This window comes from Chrysemys picta, chromosome 3, assembly GCF_011386835.1.
Source record: "Chrysemys picta bellii isolate R12L10 chromosome 3, ASM1138683v2, whole genome shotgun sequence".
NCBI classification, from domain to species: Eukaryota; Metazoa; Chordata; order Testudines; family Emydidae; genus Chrysemys; species Chrysemys picta.
This window is the reverse complement of record NC_088793.1, coordinates 5,225,740-5,245,935: the sequence shown is the minus strand read 5'-3', so window position 1 is coordinate 5,245,935 and position 20,196 is coordinate 5,225,740. Positions and strand designations below refer to the sequence as shown.

Below are 20,196 nucleotides of genomic sequence, written 5' to 3'. Positions count from 1 at the left end.
TGCGGCACAGTCTCCCAAGGGCATGGAGGCAAACTGCCCACTTGCTCCAGTTACAAGGGGACGTGATAAAGCCCTGGAGAAGGTCCTGCAGGAAGCAGACCTGCACTGGCTACGGGAGGAGCTGGGCTGTAGTCTGGCTTTTCCTTCTCTGCTTTCTGAGGCCACGTCTGGCCCTGCAGTTCCCTGGGCAGCTCGGGAGCGGCTCAGTGAGTCATCCCACACGTTGTTGCTGTTGGCTGGGAATTACCAGCATTAGGCGCCCCATCCCCAACGGCGTTTCATGGGAGTTGGGAGCCCACTGCCCTCGGGCGCTGTGGGCTCCCAGCCTGGGCTGCTGCTGTTGGCATGGGGAACATGTGCGCCCCACGACTTTCCGCTTCGCCTTCCTAGGTCTACAACAAAGAACTGGAAATGGAGTTCGACTGCTTTGAAGACTGGCTGCACACGTTCAGCCTCTTCCGGGGGAAGATCGGGGACAACGACGACACCACGACGGAGGAAGAGCGGATAGTGGGCCGGTTCAAGGTGAGTCTGGCCCAGCCGGGACACCCCCCTGCGGGCAGGGACATGGATCAGATACAATAGAAATCAATTCACAGGGAACCCAACCGAACTCTGCTACGGCGGCTTCCACCCTGCTCCCTTGGAGTGTTAGCCCGTTAGACCGAGTAAGCTCTCCTGGGCTGAGACAGATCAGTACACGGACGGGAGACCTCCAGCAGATCTATCAGCAGGACTATTCTGGGCTCAGAGCTGCTTCTGGAGAGCACAGGGGTGGAACCATGTGGCCTGCCCTGTCCACCGTGGGGTAACCCCCCCCCTTGGTCACAACCTGCCCCAGTCAGTCAGTGATGTGTCTCTTTAATTCCTGCAGTATCCACGTGGTCTGGCCGCCACATAAAGCCAGTGCCCAGACCCAGAGTGTATCCCTCAGCAAATCCTTCCCTTCCCCAGGCTTCCCAGATTGCAGGCCAGTCCTGTGACTCCTCCATTGGCCTGTTCTCGACTCAGACTGGTAGCCCTGTTGACGCCAATGGGGCTATTGGCTTGTGTAGGACTCACTCGAGCGAGGAAGGGTTTACAAAATTGGCCCCCCCAAAAGGTATTTCACACGGGTGTGGAATCACAGCCCGTCACAAGCTGGGCTGGCTGGGAAACGGGTTTTCCGTCCGGCCAAAAGTGTTAAGATTTTTTCGGGGAGGGGGGCACCGTGGCTCTGGGCTCACCCCGGGTTAACGGCAATCAGGATGTGGCCCGTAGGGGTGTTTGGGCCCCAGGCTGAGCCCTAGGGTGGAATCCCACTCAGGACGTGTTTTTTCTTGCCCCAGGGTTCCATGTGTGTTTACAAAGTGCCGCTTCCTGACGACATCACCAAGGAGGCAGGATACGACCCCAACTTCGGCATGTTCCAGGGGATTCCAAACAATGACCCCATCAACGTGCTGGTCCGAGTGTACATCGTGAGGGTGAGTATAACCAGTGTAGGCTCCGTGGTCCATACCATGGAGGATGGATGTGTTAAAGTCAATGGTCTGAACCTCTTCAAGGAGGAGTGAGTGGGCAAGAGGGGAGGAGGAGGGGCGCTCTATGTCAAGAACGGCATTCCCTGTTTCCAAATCAGTGCCAACACTTATGAAGATGGTCAATGTCCTAACAGATAGAGCACAGGTAAGGCCGGAGTTGTGTCTGCTACAAACCACCACAGCACACTCGGGAACAGGACGACAGCTCCTTAAGCACCGATCTCTAAAGCAGTGCTTCTCAACCTATTTATCATTGTGGTTGCATATGCAGCCCACAAAGATTTAGCTGGGCCGCAGGTTGAGACCCACAGTGCCCCCCACCTAGACCCCCCCACGAACCCCAACGCTCAGCACCCTCTGCCCAGAGACCCCTCCACAGAGTGAGGCCAGGAGTAGAGAGCTGGGTGTGGGGTGTGGGGCAGGGACTGTGCGGCAGGCCAGCCAGGAGGATGAAGCCCGTGGCCTTTAGCACACAGATGAGCTGGGCCGCAGCTGTGTGGTAATTGGGCTGCATGTGGGCCACAGGCCGCGGGTTGAGAACTGCTGCTCTAAAGTGTAGGTAAAAAAGCTGTGTGGTCACAGGGAACTTCGATTTCAGTGACTCAGTGTTTCAGCTGCCAGTGCTAAAACATCCTCAGAATTTCTTAATAGTATAGATCAGTGGTTCCCAACCTGTTCCGCCGCTTGTGTAGGGAAAGCCTCTGGCGGGCCGGGCCGGTTTGTTTACCTGCCATGTCTGCAGGTTCGGCCGATTGCAGCTCCCAGTGGCTGTGGTTTGCTGCTCCAGGCCAACGGGGGCTGTGGGAAGCGGCGGCCAGCACATCCCTCGGCCCGCGCCGCTTCCAGCAGCCCCCATTGGCCTGGAGCAGCGAACCGCGGCCACTGGGAGCCGCGATCGGCCGAACCTGCAGACATGGCAGGTAAACAAACCAGCCCGGCCCACCAGGGGCTTTCCCTGCACAAGCGGCGGAACAAGTTTGGGAACCACTGCTATAGATGATAATTTCCTAACTCAAAAATATGGGGGAATTCTATATTAAACCTTATCCTAAACAGATAAAGAGGAACTGACAATAGAACTGAAAATTAATGGTAGGGTAGGTGTGACGGGTTGGATCACAGAAACCCCCTTGGGAGCTGCCACCCGATGTGCAAAGACTACCCCTGCTCCTGTTTTCCCTGCCAGCTCAGGACTCCAGCACCCTGTCTTGCTGAGCCAGCCACTCCTGTCTGGCTCTAACACAGACCCAGGGTCTGAATCACTTGTCCCAGAGCTGCAAGTTTACCTGAAAACAGCTCACAGAAGTGTGCTTGTCTTTAGCACTCAGATGCCCAACTCCCAATGGGGTCTAAACCCAGATAAATCCGTTTTACCCTGCATAAGGCTTATGCAGGGCAAACTCATAAATTGTTCGCCCTCTATAACACTGATAGAGAGATATGCACAGTTGTTTGCTCCCCCAGGTATTAATACATACTCTGAGTAAATTACTAAATAAAAAGTGATTTTATTAAATACAGAAAATAGGATTTAAGTGGTTCCAAGTAGTAACAGACAGAACAAAGTAAGTCACCAAGCAAAATAAAATAAAATGCGCAAATCTATGTCTAATCAAACTGAATACAGATAATCTCACCCTCAGAGATACTTCAGTAAGCTTTTTCTCAGACTGGACTTCTTCCAGGCCTGGGCACAATTCTTTCCCCTGGTACAGCTCTTGTTGCAGCTCAGGTGATAGCTAGGGGATTCTTCATGACGGCTCCTCTCCCCTCTGTTCTCTTCCACCCCTTTATATATCTTTTGCATAAGGCGGGAGCCCTTTGTCCCTCTGGGTTTCCACCCCCCCCTCACTGGAAAAGCACCAGGTTAAAGATGGATTCCAGTTCAGGTGACATGATCACATGTCACTGCAAGACTTCATTGCCCACTTGCCAGCACACACATATACAGGAAGACTAACAGGTAAACACAGCCATCTGCAGACAACGGTCCTTGTTAATGGGAGTCGTCAAGATTCCAAACCACCATTAATGGCCCATACTTTACATAATTACAATAGTCCCTCAGAGTTATGTTTTATATTTCTAGTTTTAGATACAAGAGTGGTACATTTCTACAAATAGGATGATCACACTCAGTAGATTATGAGCTTTGTAATGATACCTTACAAGAGACCTTTTGCATGAAGCATATCCCAGTTACATTATATTCACTTATATTTTTATAAAACCATATAAACTGCACAACGTCACAGTAGGTACAAGTGATCATGACTTGATCATAGTTTTAATGTGCAAATAGAATAAAGTCCAAACCAGTGATATATATGCTTGATGCTTTGAAAGGACCAGTTTCACAACATTGAAAAAAAGTATGAGCCAAATCAGCCAGGAGGAAGAATTTAATCAGAAAAATGTGAATGATAATTGGGAATTGTTTAAGAACACTTTACTAGATACCCAAAAAGCTACAATTCCACAGTCAAGGAAGAAGGCTGTACTGGTTTAAAAAACAACCTGGTTACAGGGGAAGTGAAGACAGCTATAACAAATGGAAAAAATGGGAAGTTGATAGTAATGAATATAAATTGTAATTGTAAACAATTGATAAGGGAAGCAAAGGGACACACGGTGAAATCTATGGCCAGCAGAGTTAAGAACAATAAGAAAGAATTTGTAAAGTATATTAGGAACAAAAAGAATCCCAACAATGGTACAGGTCCATTGCTAGATTTAAAAGGTAGAACTATCACTAATGCAGAAAAGGCAGACATTTTCCATAAATATTTTGTATTTGGGAAAAAACAGATGATGTAGTCATATCATATAACACTCTTTCCATTCTACTAGTATCTCTGGAGGATGTTAAAGAGCAGCTACTAAAGTTAGATATTTTTAAACAGCAGGTCCAAATAACTTGACTCCAAGAGTTTTAAAAGAGTTGGCTGAGGAATGCGCTGGGCTATTAATATTGATTTTCAATAAGTCTTGGAGCACTGGGGAAGTTCCAGAAGCCTGGAAGAAAGCTAGTGTTGTACCAGTTTTTAAAAAGGGTAAGTGAGATGACCTAGGTAGTTATAGGCCAGTCAGCCTGACACTGATCCCTGGCAAGATAATGGAACAGCTGCATACGGGACTTGATTAATAAAGAACTAAAGGAGGGTAATGTAATTAATGCCAATCACCATGGTTTTATGGAAAATAGATCATAGAATCCTAGAATCATAGAAGATTAGGGTTGGAAGAGACCTCAGGAGGTCATCTAGTCCCACCCCAACTAAATCATCCCAGCCAGGGCTATGTCAAGCCGGGCCTTAAAAACCTCTAAGGAAGGAGATTCCACCACCTCCCTAGGGAACCCATTCCAGTGCTTCACCACCCTCTTAGTGAAATAGTGTTTCCTAATATCCAACCTAGACCTCCCTCACTGCAACTTGAGCCATTGCTCCTTGTTCTGTCATCTGCCACCACTGAGAACAGCCGAGTTCCATCCTCTTTGGAACCCCCTTCAGGTAGTTGAAGGCTGCTATCAAATCCCCCCTCACACTTCTCTTCTGCAGACTAAATAAGTCCAGTTCCCTCAGTCTGTCCTCATAAATCATGTGCCCCAGCCCCCTAATCATTTTCGTTGCCTTCCGCTGGACTCTCTCCAATTTGTCCACATCCTTTCTGTAGTGTGGGGCCCCAAACTGGACGCAGTACTCCAGATGTGGCCTCACCAGTGCTGAATCGAGGGGAATAATCACTTCCCTCAATATGCTGGCAATGCTCCTACTAATGCAGCCCAATATGCCGTTAGCCTTCTTGGCAAAAAGAGCACACATATCCAGCGTCTTGTCCACTGTAATCCCCAGGTCCTTTTCTGTCAAATAACTTGACAAGAACATAAGAACGGCCAGACTGGGTCAGACCAATGGTCCATCTAGCCCAGTATCCTGTCTTCCGACAATGGCCAGTGCCAGGTGTTTCAGAGAGAATGAATAGAACAAAGCAATTATTGAGTGATCCATCCCCTGTCGTCCAGCCCCAGCATCGGCAGTCAGAGGGTTTGGGACACCCAGAGCATGGGCTGATATATGTTTTTGATGCGATGACTAGTTTGGTTGAGAGAGGTAATAGTGTTGATGTTACAGACGTTGGACTTGGTAGCACAGAACATTTTGATTAGAAAACTAGGCCGATATACAACGAATGGGACACATTAAATGGATCAAAACCTGTGACCTGATAAGACTCAAAATGTAACTGTAAATGGGGAATCATCACGGAGCGGGTGTGTTTCTAGGGGGTCCCCCCATGACAGTGCCCACGGTCGTGGGGCACCTCACCACCACCTGCCCTTAAACATGAGGCAGCCTTGCCTGTGAATCAGCTCCCTGAATCCCCCAGCCTCTGGCAACACAAGCCCTGCTCTCTAGCCCGCTGCAGGTCTCGCTGTCTGTGTGCACACGCCAAGCCCCGGCCCGCTCTGAGCGTTCCCAGTCATGTCCAGCACCCTCTCCACTGATCACACACAGAACTAGCAGGGCTGCCCTCCCCAAAGGAACAGGCCAGGCCAGCTTGAACGATTCATCTCAGCCAGCACTCTGCTGAACACCACAGCTCTGAGATATATTGAGAGTGACGCAAGAATACGTTTGTTACCAAAGACTAGAGATTCAGGAGATAGTGAGTGAGGAGATTGGAAACAAAGGGTTACAGAGCAAATAAAACACAACACGCTTTCTAGAGACTAAACTATCAGGTTACCCTCCTGTCTAAAGAAGTTTCTCTCACCCAAAGTCTCCTGCAGCCAAGGTTGGCTGAGATCCGTTTTTCATTAATGTAAACACACTGTCCATTTCCTTACTACGTGCAGGATGAGGGCGGGGGTCTTCTTTGCCTCTCAGTGTACCCCCAACATTTCATTGTCTTTCCTCACAGACAGGATAATCTGTGACTTGTTTTTCCTGTGTGCCGCTTTCCCTGTTGACGTCACATCTCTTCGTTAACGTTTGACTGTGTATGTAAAATGGGCATCTGTGGTGTTAGATCACACAGCTTAATCTACATCCCAACAGAGAAATACACATTTCTTACTTCCTGTTGTATGGAAAACCTGTTCTTCGTCTTTGCTGGTGACTAATACCTTGATGCAGACTTTAGAACATATGTCCTGGATATATTCAAATTCCTCGCATAGTATATCTATATACATCTCTAACTGATGATGAGGACAGGTCTGTTCTGCTCTGGATTGCTTGGTAAGATGGGCGTTTTAATACGGCTAAATGTAAATGTAACCATCTAGAAACAAAGACGGAGGCCGTACTTCCAGGGTGAAATCAATGACTCGGAAAAAGATTTGGGGGAGGGGGATGGAACCAGCTGAAGCTGAGCCCCCAGTGGGACCCAGGGGCCAAAAGAGCTCATGTGATCCTGGGACGCATAAAACAGGAGAATCTCGAGCAGGAGCAGAGAGGTTATTTTCTCTCTGTATTTGGCCCTGGTGCGACCGCTGCTGGAATCCTGCGCCCAGTGCTGTGCCCACCGTTCAAGAAGGAGGTTGATACATTAAAGAGGGTTCAGAGAAGAGCCACGAGACTCATTAAAGGGTTAGAAACCTGCCCTACATGATAGACTCAAAGAGCTTAATCCCCGGGGAACAAATATCTGACAATGGCTCTTCAGTGTAGCAGACAAAGGTCTAACAGGATCCGATGGCTGGAAGTTGAGGCTAGACCGATTCAGACTGGAAATAAGACGTACATTTTTTACACGGTGGATAATTACCCATTGGAACAATTTCCCAAGGACCGTGGTGGATTTGCTATCACTGACCATTTTAAAATCAAGACTGGCTGTTGCTCTAGTTCAAACAGGAATTCTTTGGGGGAAGGTCTGTGCCATCCAGGAGGTCAGACGAGATGATCACTTTGGTCCCTTTAAAAAAAGAACAGGAGTACTTGTGGTCCCTTTGCCCTTGGGATCTGCGAATCGCCGAGAGCGTGGTCGTATTGTGAGGGGAAGAGCCAGAGGAGAGCCAGAGGTTACGCAGAAGAGAAGGGTGGGGATGAGGGTGGGCGTGAGGGAGCTCAGGAGATGAGATGGGATGGGCTCACTGGGGCAAGTGGAGGTGTTATAGGAGGAGAGTGGATGAAAAACTTCTGCATCTGTGCCAGGAGAAGGAAGCGAGAGTTGTAGGAGAACCAAGGGGTCAACCGATTAAATGAATAGGCAGCAGATTTAAACCAAACAGAGGGAAGTATTTCTCACACAACGCACAGTCGGCCTGTGGAACTCATTGCCAAGGGACGTTGTGAAGGCCAAAAGTATCACTGGGTTCAAAAAAGATGCTTTAGGCACAACAAATCCTGCCTCTTGGTGGGGGCGTTAGACTAGATGACCCTTGCGGTCCCTTCTTACCCTCTGGTCCTATGATTCTAAGAATTAGATACGTTCCTGGAGGATGGGTCCAATGGCTATTAGCCAAGATGGTCAGGGATGCAACCGCATGCTCTGGGTGTCCCTTGCCTCTGACAGCCAGAGGGAGAATACTGGTCTAGATGGACCATTGGGTTGACCCAGTTACGTTCTTCCGACGGACGGAGGGAAGTCAAGTTACAGTTTGTCAGTTTTGTCTTGCAAGAGACTTGCAGCCAGGCTGCAGAAAGCGAATGCGTGGCTGGTGTGGGCCACGTGTGCCCAGGGCAGCCACGCGGGGACACAGGGGGTCTCATGTCTTCCTCACAGGCCACCGACCTGCACCCAGCCGACATCAACGGGAAAGCCGATCCTTATATTGCCATCAAGCTGGGCAAGACGGACATCAAAGACAAGGAGAACTACATCTCCAAGCAGCTCAACCCCATCTTCGGGAAGTAAGGCACTGCAGCGTTATTGTGGCACTTAGCGGCCACAGCTGAGATCGCTGGGCAAGGGGTAGTTCGGACACATAGTGGGAGACAGTCCCTGCCCTGAAGAGAGCAAGCAGGGGCAGGAAGAGAGCCCAGGACACCTGAGCGCTAGCCCAGTGCTCTAGCACTGGCCCATCCTGCCGGATTGTCTCCAGTCCTGGCCAGTGCCTTCAGAGGGAGGCAGAGAACCGGGTCTTGGCAGCCAGGGAGGCTGGAGTATAAAGCCTAGGTAGAAGAGGGGCAGGAGCGCAGAAGCGCTGAGAAGGTCGCTGCGGTCAGCTGCTGGGGGACGCTGAGGGATGGTAGATTTCCAGTCCTGCGGCATGGACCCAATGGAGATCAAGGCCCTGTTGTGCTCGGTGCTAGCCAAAGCCAAAGTGAGAGACAATCCCTTTGCAAAGGAGCTTGTGATCGAAACAAGCAGAGGGACAAAGGCAGGCTTGGCGTTCCCATTTCGTCCAGCGCTGGGTTTACAATGGTGCCACTGACGCTGGGCCCACACTCAGAAGGGGCACCAGTGCCCAGACTGTAGCCCTGCCCCCATTCAGCCTCTCCGCCCCCTCCCCGCCTTGCTACCCCGCTCGCTCCTCTCCTCCCCGCCTTGCTCCCCCGCTCGCTCCTCTCCTCCCCGCCTTGCCCCCCCGCTCGCTCCTCTCCTCCCCGCCTTGCTCCCCCGCTCGCTCCTCTCTTCCCCGCCTTGCTCCCCCGCTCGCTCCTCTCTGCTCCCTGATTGCTCCTCTCCGCCCCCTCCGTGCCTTGCCCCCTGCTCACTCCTCTCCACCCCTTCCCCCCGACCCCCTGCTCACTCCTCTCTGCCCCCTCCCCATGCGAGTGGTGGGCGGGGCCTCAGGGGGAAGAGGCGAAGCAGGGGCGGGGCCTCGGGGTGGAGCGCAGTCAGAGTGGGGGCGGGGCCTCAGGGCAGAATGTGGGCGGAGCAGGGGCGGGGCCTCGGGGTGGAGCGCAGGGCGGAGCCTTGGGGCAGAGCTGGCTGCGAGGCGAGCCAGGGCCCTTGACAAGGGTGGGGCCTGCACCAAGGCCCAGGGGTAAATGCTCTTCCGTTCTCTCTCCTCCCCGTTCCCCAGGTCGTTCGACATTGAGGCCACCTTCCCCATGGAGTCCATGCTGACGGTGGCCGTGTACGACTGGGACCTGGTGGGCTCTGACGACCTGATCGGGGAGACCAAGATCGACCTGGAGAACCGATACTACAGCAAGCACCGGGCCACCTGCGGCATCTCACAGACCTACTCCACGTACGGAAACACCTCCCGCCCCAGTGCCCCGACTGCGTGGGAATGAACCTGCCCCCGGGCCTATACCCGCCCCCCAGCCCAGCAGGGCACGTGGAAACGCTGTGTGCTACTTACCCCCGGGCCTGTCTGCGCCTGTGTGGGGCACCCCACGTGGAATAGCAGGAATGCAGGGCAGGATCAGGGGCATCAGCAGAGGGTGCATAGGCACTCCAAGAGGGGACACGTAAGGCCAGGCCTGAGGGGCATTGGCCAGAACTTGGTGGGGAAGCCCAGGACTGGGGCGCAGGGGGCCGTGGGTCAGGACTGAGGGGCACCAGCAGAGCTACGTGTGGGGAACCCAGGGCAGGGACCGCAAGGGGCGCAGTTCGGGATTGAGGGGCACCGGCAGATCCATGTGTGGGGAGCTCAGGGCTGGGAGAGTGGGGGACATTGGTCTGCACAGTCCCTTCCCGTATGATTCCCGGCTCCAGCCTTCCTCCCAGCCCTGGGGGAGCGGGGCCGGCCCTTCTCCCTGGGCGAGTTGGAATCAGTGGGATCCGCAGCGGCTCTCCCTGACCCCAGCCCTTTCTTCACAGCCACGGCTACAACCTGTGGCGGGACCCCGGGAAGCCCACGCAGATCCTCGCCAAGCTGTGCAGAGAGGGCAAGGTGGACGGGCCCCACTACGGCCCCGGAGGGCGGGTGAAAGTCGCCAACCGGGTCTTCACCGGCCCCAGGGAGATGGAGGATGAAAACGGTAATGGGGCCGAGGGCGCGGCACTCCCCCTGCTGCTTGTCAGCCGGCTGGAACTGGCTATGTGGAAAGTAGCCGCAGTGTCTAATCTGGGGCAGCAGCGCGGCTGGTCCTGTGCCGGGGGGTTTCTCTGCAGCTACCCCCTGGCCGGTCCTTGCAGACACCTGCGCACACCTCCCCCGCTATGGGCACCCCCCACACACACCAGGCCAGGCAAGGAGCGTGCCAGCAAATCGAGCGCCTGCTTTGCAATGGGGAGACGGAGGGCGTGGGTCGGCCTGCTCTGGCCGGGCAGGGGGCACTGGGAGGGGCCTGACCCAAAGCCCCCTGAAGTCAATGGAGGTGAGACAGCCCATGCTCCTTGGCCCTGCCCAGTGGGGGATGGGTGTTCTCCTGCCTCAGGCTGGCAGTGGGGAGCGCGGCCCGGCTCAGTGCTCGCTCTGCGCACGCAGGTCAGAAGAAGCAGACGGACGAGCACCTGGCCCTGGCAGTGCTGCGCCACTGGGAGGAGATCCCCCGCGTGGGCTGCAAACTCGTCCCGGAGCACGTGGAGACGCGGCCGCTGCTGAATCCCGACAAGCCTGGCATCGAACAGGTACCGCCTGCCCGCCTGGCATCGGGGTCACCGGCTCGGTGCTGGGGGGGACGGCGAGGTGAACGCAGCACCCCCGTCTGGCCCTCGGGAATGCCAGCTCTGCTGAGCCTCATGGGTTCCCACGTGCAAGGCAGATCCAAGGCCATATGGACTGGCCCCATCCCATCCCCCCAGGTGGAGAATCCTGCAGGGGAAGCCCCTTCCCACAAAAAATCACCCCTGGGGAGCAATAATAGCAATGATCTCTGCCTCCCAGGCCCCAGCCCTGTCTGATTAGGTCCCTCCCCCTTTCCATACCTCCCCAAGCCCCCGTTCCCTTGTGCTCCCCAAGCCCACAGCTGTAGGTCTGTGGCTGCCTTTGTCATGCCTGGACCCTGTTCTCTACCCTCATGCACTTGTTTCCCCTCCAGCTCCACCCTGCATCCCCGCTCCATGGCCACGCCTCTCCCCGCCCTTCCCACCGTACCCCATGTCCCCTCGGTACCCCGTCTATTGCCTCTCATCTACTCCCCGGGCAGGCGACACTCTGTGGGGGGTTTGGGGGTGCAGCTGAGCCCCCGAGCTGGCAACGTTCTCTGCCAACACGGCCTGCCACGGCCTTGTCGCCGTGCGACTGTCACCTTCAGGCTGGTGCTGCCAGGCGGGAGGGGAAGGACCCCAGGAAAGGGAGGGGAGGACACAGCAGGGGGAGCTAACTCGGTCTCCCCAACGTTGCAGGGCCGGCTGGAGATGTGGGTGGACATGTTCCCCATGGATATGCCGGCACCTGGCCCCGCCATCGACATCTCTCCCAGGAAGCCGAAGAGGTAACGAACCGAGTGGTCGCCTGGGACCAGCCCACACCCCACATTGGTCGCCCCTCATGCTGCCCCTAACGGGAGGTTTCCAGGCCTGCCTTAGCGCTCCTAAGCAGCCTTCTGGTTTGGGCTGAGATCTGTAGGAAACCCTCGGCTGGATGGAGCCCTCCCCGGCCCCGCGAGGAGCGATCCCTCCAGCCCATGCTCCTGGCCCCTTGATTTGGGCGGTGGCTGGGAGTCGGGGTGTGACGTCCTCCGTCTCCTGCTCCCGCCGGCTGCCCACAGGGAGGCAGCGCACAGGGCCCCAACCAGGCACCGAGGTGGAGTTAGCGCCTGCAGGGCCTTGAGCTTCCGTGGCCGCAGAGATAAGGGCCTGATCTGAAGCCCAGTGAAATCAATGAGGCGCCTTCCACTGGCACTGGGCCGGGTCTACCGGGGCGCAGGAGAGCTCAGGACCAGGGCGTGATCCGGCCGCGGGAGGGGACAGAGAGGCTGGGCAGGGAGGGCGATGGAGGAACCGGCGCTCAGCAGCACGCCGGAAACCGGTGCTGGGCCCTTCTCGCCGTGGCCGGGGCAGGGAAGGTGTTCAACAGCTTCCAGCACCAAAGCGCCTTCTGCCCGCCCGATGCCGGGGCCCTGCCGTCTGTTCCCGATCGCGACTAGTGGCCAGGGCCAGACCAGAGTGATGGGAAACACCCGGCAAAGCCCCCGCCCTCCCTGTGCACGCATGTGGGGGTGAATGTGCCCGGCCTGCACGTGAGCCAGAGATTGCGGCTCGAGCCAGGCCAGCGTTTTAACAACCCCGCGAGCCCCCGTCCATCAGCGACGAGGCTGCAGCCCCGGGGGCGTCGCAGCCCAGGGCGTGATGCGTATTATCATCAGCTGGGGTGGGTCAGCATCCCTGGCAGGGAACCATGGCAAGGAGCCACCCCAGGTCACACCTGCTGGAGCCCTAAACTATTCGTTATGAATCTGTTACTCAGCAGCGTGCTGGGGCCTCGGCTGGGCCCTGCCCGAATGCGCTTACAGGAGAGGGGGCTCCCTAGGTAGGAAACCCACAGCCCGACCTAGGGGACATGGGCGCTGGCTGCTCCCAGCTCCCCGGACCCCAGCTGGGCCCGGGGCAGGGCTGTGCTGGAACATCTGGGCTGCCGGGACGCTGGTTTGAGCAGGGAGGGGAAATTCTGCTCCCATTGGCCCCGGGGCAGCCCCAGGGACTTCACCTGAATTCTGCGCCGGTGAATTTTGTGGGCCCAGGTGCCAGCAGCTATTGCAGCAACCGGCTGCCCTGCTCCAGCCCCCGAGCTGGGAGCAAGCTGACCAAGGCCAGGAGCGGGCTGCCTGCCCAGGTCCCCCGGCCGGCGGGACGTCAGATTAGCTGATCCTAACGGCTCCTTCTGGTCTGAAACAGCTGAGGGGCCCAGAACTGGGCTGCCACGAAGCTCACGGCTGAGCCCGCCTCTTGGGCCAGCACCGTGGCTCCCCCCTGGAGAGGGGTTCTGTCCCGGGGAGCCGATCCCAGCGCCCCACCGGCTCTGTGCCGTTCTGCCCCGGCTTTCCCCGCCGGCCTCGCCTCACCTCCTTGTCTCCCTTCTAGATATGAGCTTCGAGTGATAGTGTGGAACACGGATGAGGTAATCCTGGAGGACGATGATTTCTTCACTGGGGAGAAATCCAGTGACATTTTTGTCAGGGGGTAGGTACAGCGCGGCGCCGGCGCCTCGCTCCGGGATCCCGCTGGCGCTTGGTGTGGGGGCCGTGGTGCTGAATACCAGACATTCTGCTTCTTTGTTTTGCCTCTGTGTGCGTCTCCCCCCGACCCCCTTTGCCATGTCTGCTCCGCGCCTGGTGTGGCTGCCCCTATGTTCCCGCCCTACCGGCCGCCGAGCTATGAGCTGCGGGTGGTGATCTGGGACACCGACGAGGTGCTGCTGGAGGATGATGCGTTCATGACAGGAGAGAAGATATCTGACATCTATGTCAGGGGGTAACGGACGAGGCCCCCCCGCCCCTGCAGGCCGTGCAGCGGGACACGCGCCCGCTCAACCTGTCCCGAGTGTCGCTGGCGTTCCTCGCTGCCCCTAGGAGCACCCCACCCAAACCCAGAGCGTGGGGATGTGGGGGGATCAGCCTGGCCCGTGGCGTGCACGTGGAGCTCAGGCTATGGGGCTGTTTAATTGGGGTGTAGCTGATCCACCAGGCTCTGGGACCCCACGAGTGGGCAGCATGTGTCACCACAGATCAGGGCAATGCAAGCTTAGAATTGCCTTGGGATGGGGCTTCCCAGGGCGTTCTCCATCATTCTCCATCGCACTCACACAGGCCCGGGGGCGAGGGGTTGCTGCTGTTAGCTTCAAGCCAGGCAAATAGTTAGTGTGTAGATTTCTTTTCCCATCTCTGAACGGGGAATGCCCCCCACCCCGGCCACCGCTCTGCATGGACCCCTCCCCGCTGAGCCCTCTGCACAGGGCTGGGCTTTCATGCCACTAGTCTGCAGGGAGGGGTCCCCGGGATAATGGGGACACGTGGCATTGGGCAGGGGCATGGGGGCTAGGTACAGATTTTGCAAGGGCTGCTGATGGGTGCAGGGCAGAAGGGGCCGCTTGGGTCGCTGAGAAAGTTTTGGGGGGTCGTGGTGGCTAATCAGCTGAGTTGCTGAGGCCAAAGCCCTAACGCACTCCCAGGCTGCATAACTGGGGAATCTGGAGTAGGAGCCGAGAGGTTATTTTGTGTCTGTGTTTGGCACCGGTGGAACCACTGCTGGAATCCTGGGTCCAGTGCTGGTGGATTCGCTGGTCAAGGGGGATGTTGATACATTGGAGAGGGGCAGAGAAGAGCCACGGGAATGATTAAAGGATTCGAGAACCTGCCTGATCGTAACAGACTCAAGGAGCTCCATCTCTTTAGCTTAACCAAGCGAAGGTTACGGGGTGACGTGCGCCCAGCCGCTACCCGGGAGCCCAGATTTAATCATGGGCGCTTCAGTCCAGCCGAGAAAGGGCTAACAGGAGCCAATGGCTGCAAGCTACAGCTAGGCAAAGTCAGACAGGAACTAAGGCGTCGGTTTTTAGTAATGAGGGTAATTAACCATGGGAACAATTGCCCGAGGCGCGTGGTGGATTCTCCAGCGCTGGCGAGTTTTAAGTCACAGTTGGATGTTTCTAAAGGAGCTGCTGGAGAGAGGCTTCTCGGGCAGTGCCCTGGCCTGTGTTTGCCAGGAGGTCAAATGAGATAATCACCCTGGGCCCTATGACTCTGCAAACCTGCCCTGCCCACAGCCCCCTGGTGCCCCTCTGGACCAAGCAGGCAGTCCACACACACACATACACACATTCCCTTCCTCAATCCCATCCCCCTCCTCCTCGTCATGTCCCATTGGATCACCCAGGTTCTCCCATCCCTCCTGGGTGTGTGGACCCTGCTGGCCCTTCCAGAGAGGCATTGGGGCCCTGCCCTTATTGGTCGCCTGGTGAGCTCCGCGCAATCTGCCCATTAGTCGAGTCCCCCAGCCCACTGCTGCGGTCGTTGCTCCCCTGTTTTGTGTGTGTCTCTCTGGGCCGCATGCTGCAGCTGAGGGTCTGTCTCGGCAGCTCCTTGGCACGGGGGAGGGGGGGCGTCTGGTTGTCCCGTTGCTCCCTGTGACCAGCCCCGTCCCCCTGCCCGACTGTCTGGTCCCTGCAGGTGGCTGAAGGGCCAGCAAGAGGACAAGCAGGACACGGACGTACACTACCACTCGCTCACAGGCGAGGGCAACTTCAACTGGCGCTACGTCTTCCCCTTCGACTACCTGATGGCGGAGGAGAAGATCGTCATCTCCAAGAAGGAGTCCATGTTCTCCTGGGACGAGACCGAGTACAAGATCCCGGCTCGCCTCACCCTGCAAGTCTGGGACGCCGACCACTTCTCTGCTGACGACTTCCTTGGTGCGTAGGTGAAGGGGGCAAGGGGGTGACGCACTGCCAGGCCTGGGCACGAGGCTGCGGTGGGGCAGGGAGAGCCACCCAGCCGTGCAGCACCAGATCCACTCTGGGTGCTGTCCACGGCCGGGGAGGCAAGGCTGGCGGGAGAGGGCGAGAGAATAGAGAGAAGGGGGGCGGCCCCAGGTGAGAACCTGGTGGTCAGGGAGGGAGAAGAAGCCACCAGAGGAGATGCTGATCTATCAAGGCAGGGGAGACCCCCAGGAGCTCAGAGGGGAGGGAGAGCAGGGGAGGAGAGGTCCAAGGGACCGGCTGGCTCAAGGTCCTCTGGCACTTTCCATGAGGCTCAGGGTGTTGGCCCTGGAGCGGCAGCTCCGTGCACCCGGCGGCCGTGCCAGCGCGCTGGGACGGCTGCTGTTGTTTCTCCCTGGCAGGGGCGATCGAGCTGGACCTGAACCGCTTCCCGCGCGGTGCCAAGACGGCGAAGCAGTGCAGCATGGACATGGTGACCAACGAGGGCGACCTGCCCCTGGTCTCCATCTTCAAGCAGAAGAGGGTGAAGGGCTGGTGGCCCTTCGTGGCCCGGAATGAGAATGACGAGCTGGAGCTCACGGTGAGGATGCCGGGGAGAGGGGCACTGCTGAATGCAGCACCGCAGTGTGGGCCCGGTCTCAGTCACCACCAGGAAGGGCACTGGCAGAGCTGGGCATGGAGGGCCCAGGACCAGGCCAGCAGGGGGGCTGCAGGACAGAAGTGATGGGTGACTCATTCCCATCAGAGGTTGGGCTCCACAGGGCTGGAGACTTTGGGCTCCTTCTCTGACCATGCGGCTCTCGGGGCTGGGTGCTCTGCCCAGCCGGGTGGCAGGTGCAGGCGGAGCAGCCGCTCAGACGCGGCCGGTCCCAGCTGTAGCCAGGAAGCGCAGAGCCAGGTGGAGCTGAGTGAGATCGGAGAGAACCAGAGGGAGCCCGACCCGCACTGCCTGGCCCTGGGCACACCCCTGGCTCCGTTCTCTGACGCTGGTAGCTCCTGGGAGCGGTGAGACCGTTCCTCAGGGTGTGGGGGTTACGGTCACCCCCGCCAGCTCAGGTGATGTGCGCTGGAAGGATTCGGCAGCTTTCCAGCCGTAGGCCCCAGGACGCCATCCCAGGCTGGGGGATGATCCCCCGCCCTGGGGAGTTCTCAGCCAGGGCAATCCCGGGCCCCAGAGCGACTCTCTCTGCTCCCCACAGGGCAAGGTGGAGGCAGAGCTGCACCTGCTGACAGCGGAGGAGGCGGAGAAATCCCCCGCGGGGCTGGCCCGCAACGAGCCCGACCCGCTGGAGAAACCTAAGTGAGTGACGGGGCGGCGAGGGGACCGACAAACGTCACGTCTGAGCCTGTGGGGTCCTGGGGGGAGGCTGAGGATGTGGGGTAGGCAGTGGGGATGAAGGCTGGGTAGAGTGGGGGGTTAGGTGCGTGGACCTGTTGCTACAGGGCAAGGAGGGGGCTGGGCAGCTGGTGGGGCACCCCATGATACGGGCTGTTTTCCCCCCATACACGTCCAGTTCTCGGTGTCTGTGTCAACCTTTCTTTCCTGCCTTTCTTCACCTCCTCCCCGTCACTCCGGCCGCCCCCCTGCACCCCCCCAGCCGCCCCGACACTAGCTTCATCTGGTTCCTGAACCCCCTGAAGTCCATCCGTTACTTCATCTGGCACACGTACCGCTGGTTCCTCCTGAAACTCCTCCTCCTCCTCCTTGTGCTCCTCCTGGTCGGCCTCTTCCTCTACTCCATGCCGGGCTACCTGGTCAAGAAGCTGCTGGGGGCCTGAGGGCACCACCCCCTTTGTTCATGGTACTTCCCGCCCCGAACACCCGGGGCACATTTGCTGGCTGAGATTACTGGAGGGGCCCGTGAAGGCGTTGGGTGCGTGGAAGGGGACTAAGGTGGGGTATAGTCAGGCTGCCAGGGGCCCTGGCCAGTCCCATGGGTGGCAGGGAACAGCCGTGACTCATTGGAGACTGGCCAGCGGGAGGCCGGCTGGGTCTCCCGGGGCTGATGAGCGGCTGGGCTAAGGCACGGAGGGAGCAGTCGGGAATTTGGGGCGTAGCTGAGGGAGAAGGGAACTGGCAGGGGAACTGGCTCGGCCCAAGGCCGGGGGGCGGCGGGTGGAGGCACGAAGACCTGGTGGTGGGGTGGGGAGAAGGCTCTGCCCCTACACAGGGGCCTGGCTGTGTCTAACGCTGCTCACCCGGGCCGTGCGTCTCTTCCCCCCCCCCGCCTCCTGCTGCCGCTGCCCGTTGGATAGTCGCCCCGACACCTCCTTCATCTGGTTCCTCAACCCGCTCAAGTCCATCAAGTACCTGATCTGCACCCGCTACAAGTGGCTCATCATTAAGATCGTGCTGGCGCTGCTGCTCCTCATCATGGTGGGACTTTTCCTCTACAGCATGCCCGGCTACATGGTCAAGAAGCTGCTGGGAGCGTGAGGCCGCCCGGGCCCGGGGCCACGCACCCGCTCGCCAGGCTGGAGCGGCGCCGGGACTGGGTTTGGGGGAACGGCCTGCGGCTTCTCCTTGTTTGCGTTTTCTTCTTCGCGGCTCCCTGTGGTGTGTTTCTCTCCTGAGGCCGGAGGGAAGGAAGAGTTGGGCCTGGGGCGCCGGGCTCCCGTAGCGCTTTCCGTGGGTGAATGCAGCTGAGCAGGTCGGTGAATACAGGGCGTCTGAGCTGGCTCTAAGATTACACCCCCCACAGCTAAGAGCCTCTTAGCCGTGCCCCGGTTCTGGCTTCCAGAGCCCCAGGAGGCCAGTCGCCCACACTCACGGCTGGCCTGGCAGGGAGGGGAACGTGCGGCTCTGGTTTGTTCCACGCCCTCCTTCCTCCACGGCCAGCGCCGCCCTGGGGAGCAGGTGCCAGGGAGAACGGGGGCGTTGCACACCGAGAGGTCACCTCAGAGGAGTCTGAGGAGAGGAGCCATGGGGCTCTCCAGAAAAGCAGCCCCCTCTGCTTGAGTCCCCCGCCCCACGGGCCCACGCTGGCTCGGAGGCTGCCCATGACCAAGGCACTGGCTCTCCTGCCCCCAGGCGGGGGGCGACAGTCTGTGGAGAAAGCAGCAGCCCAGCAGCAGAGCCGGGGAAACATGCCCAGGCTGTGAGGAGAGGCAGTTCTCCAGGCTGCCTGCCATCATTGTGTGGGGTGGGCCGAGACCCAGCCTGGGCCCGTTTTCCAGCCCCCCCGGCACCTCAGCTGCTCTATTTAGGCCGGTGCATGGCTTGCGCGGGAATCCCTTCTGTGCTGGCTGGAGGGCCACCCAGCAGGTCCCTTTTCTAGCCCGCTGCCCAGTAAACGCAGCGGGGCCTGTCGCCGCAGGGGATGCTGGGAGGGTCCCTGCTGGCCCCAAGCCCTGCTAACGCTTGGCCTGATGCGTTCCAGCCATTCCCTTCCCCCTGGGCCGAGAGCGCATGTCTGGTGTTCACTCATTTCTGGCCCTGGGTCTGAGCCACTCGCTGCCGGGGACGAGAGCCGCCGGCCCAGGGGCCACTTCGGTGGGGGGCGGGGGGAGGGGAGCCTCTTTCGTTTGTTTTTATGATGTTTGTGTTTTATCTGTCAATAAAAAAAGAGGAAAGAAAATGGAAGCGCCCCGGTTATGGGCCTGCTGTGGAGCTGGGAACATCCCAGGGCCCCTGGCTAAGGGGCCGGCTGCCCTTTGGAGCGTGGCTTAGCCACTCACTGCATAGGCAGGGCCGGCTCCAGCATTTCTGCTGCCCCAAGCGAAAAAAAAAAAAAAGCCGCGATCATGATCAGCGGCAGCAATTAGGGGGGAAAAAAAAAACGTGATCGGCGGCGGCAGCAATTAGGGGAAAAAAAAAAAAAGCCGCGATCGGCGGCGGCAGGTCCTTCACTCCTAGAGGCAGTGAGGGACCTGCCGCCCCCGAATTGCCGCAGGTGCCGCCCCTCTCCCTTGGCCGCCCCAAGCACCTGCTTGTTAAGCTGGTGCCTGGAGCCGGCCCTGTGCATAGGCTGGGGGCAGAAGGGGGCCCCCAAATTTCAGCAGCACAACTGCACCGTGCACGAGAGAGTGAGGTGCCGCGGGGGGGAGAGGAGCAGTATGGCCGGGTCAGGCAAGGCCTGGGAGGCCGGAGCCTACGTCACTCTCCCTCCCGGGCCTAGGTTGGTTACGCGGGGGGGTGGGGGAGGGGGAAGAGGAGCCCTGCACAATGGTGCTGGTGTAGGGTTACCATATCTCATAAATAAAAAAAGAGGACCCTCCACGGGCCATGGCCCCGCCCATTTCCCCACCCCTAGCCCTGCCCCAACTCCGCCCCTTCCCCACCCTAACTCCGCCCCCTCTTCCCTCCCACTCCCAGCCAGGGGGAAAGGGCTGCCCCAGTGCTACCAGCATCACGGTTTCCTGGGCAGCCCCCAGACCCTGCGCCCCCGGCCGGCGCTTCCCCAGCGCAGCTGGAGCCCGGGAGGGGAAGCGCGCAGCCGGGGGCGCAGG

At 58.2% G+C, this 20,196-nt stretch overlaps 1 protein-coding gene across 8 annotated transcripts in view; it reads left to right on the top strand.

Annotated features, from left to right (window-relative positions):
• LOC101940868 (otoferlin) overlaps window positions 1-19,245 on the top strand; it is a 201,331-nt gene extending 182,086 nt beyond the window's left edge. For 4 of the 8 annotated variants that reach the window (XM_065587419.1, XM_065587418.1, XM_065587416.1 and 1 more), the window contains exons 35-47: window positions 391-525; window positions 1,329-1,466; window positions 8,256-8,383; window positions 9,502-9,672; window positions 10,248-10,408; window positions 10,858-11,000; window positions 11,718-11,806; window positions 13,395-13,493; window positions 15,479-15,720; window positions 16,149-16,327; window positions 16,947-17,047; window positions 17,346-17,549; window positions 18,004-18,131. In XM_065587419.1, coding sequence (XP_065443491.1) covers window positions 391-525; window positions 1,329-1,466; window positions 8,256-8,383; window positions 9,502-9,672; window positions 10,248-10,408; window positions 10,858-11,000; window positions 11,718-11,806; window positions 13,395-13,493; window positions 15,479-15,720; window positions 16,149-16,327; window positions 16,947-17,047; window positions 17,346-17,526 — 1,767 coding nt within the window. In that variant the 3' untranslated portion in view covers window positions 17,527-17,549; window positions 18,004-18,131. Of the gene's footprint in view, window positions 1-390; window positions 526-1,328; window positions 1,467-8,255; window positions 8,384-9,501; window positions 9,673-10,247; window positions 10,409-10,857; window positions 11,001-11,717; window positions 11,807-13,394; window positions 13,494-15,478; window positions 15,721-16,148; window positions 16,328-16,946; window positions 17,048-17,345; window positions 17,550-18,003 lie in introns of all 8 variants that reach the window. The other 4 variants (XM_065587420.1, XM_065587417.1, XM_065587415.1 and 1 more) reach the window with 2 other exon arrangements.
• Window positions 19,246-20,196: the final 951 nt, after the last annotated feature.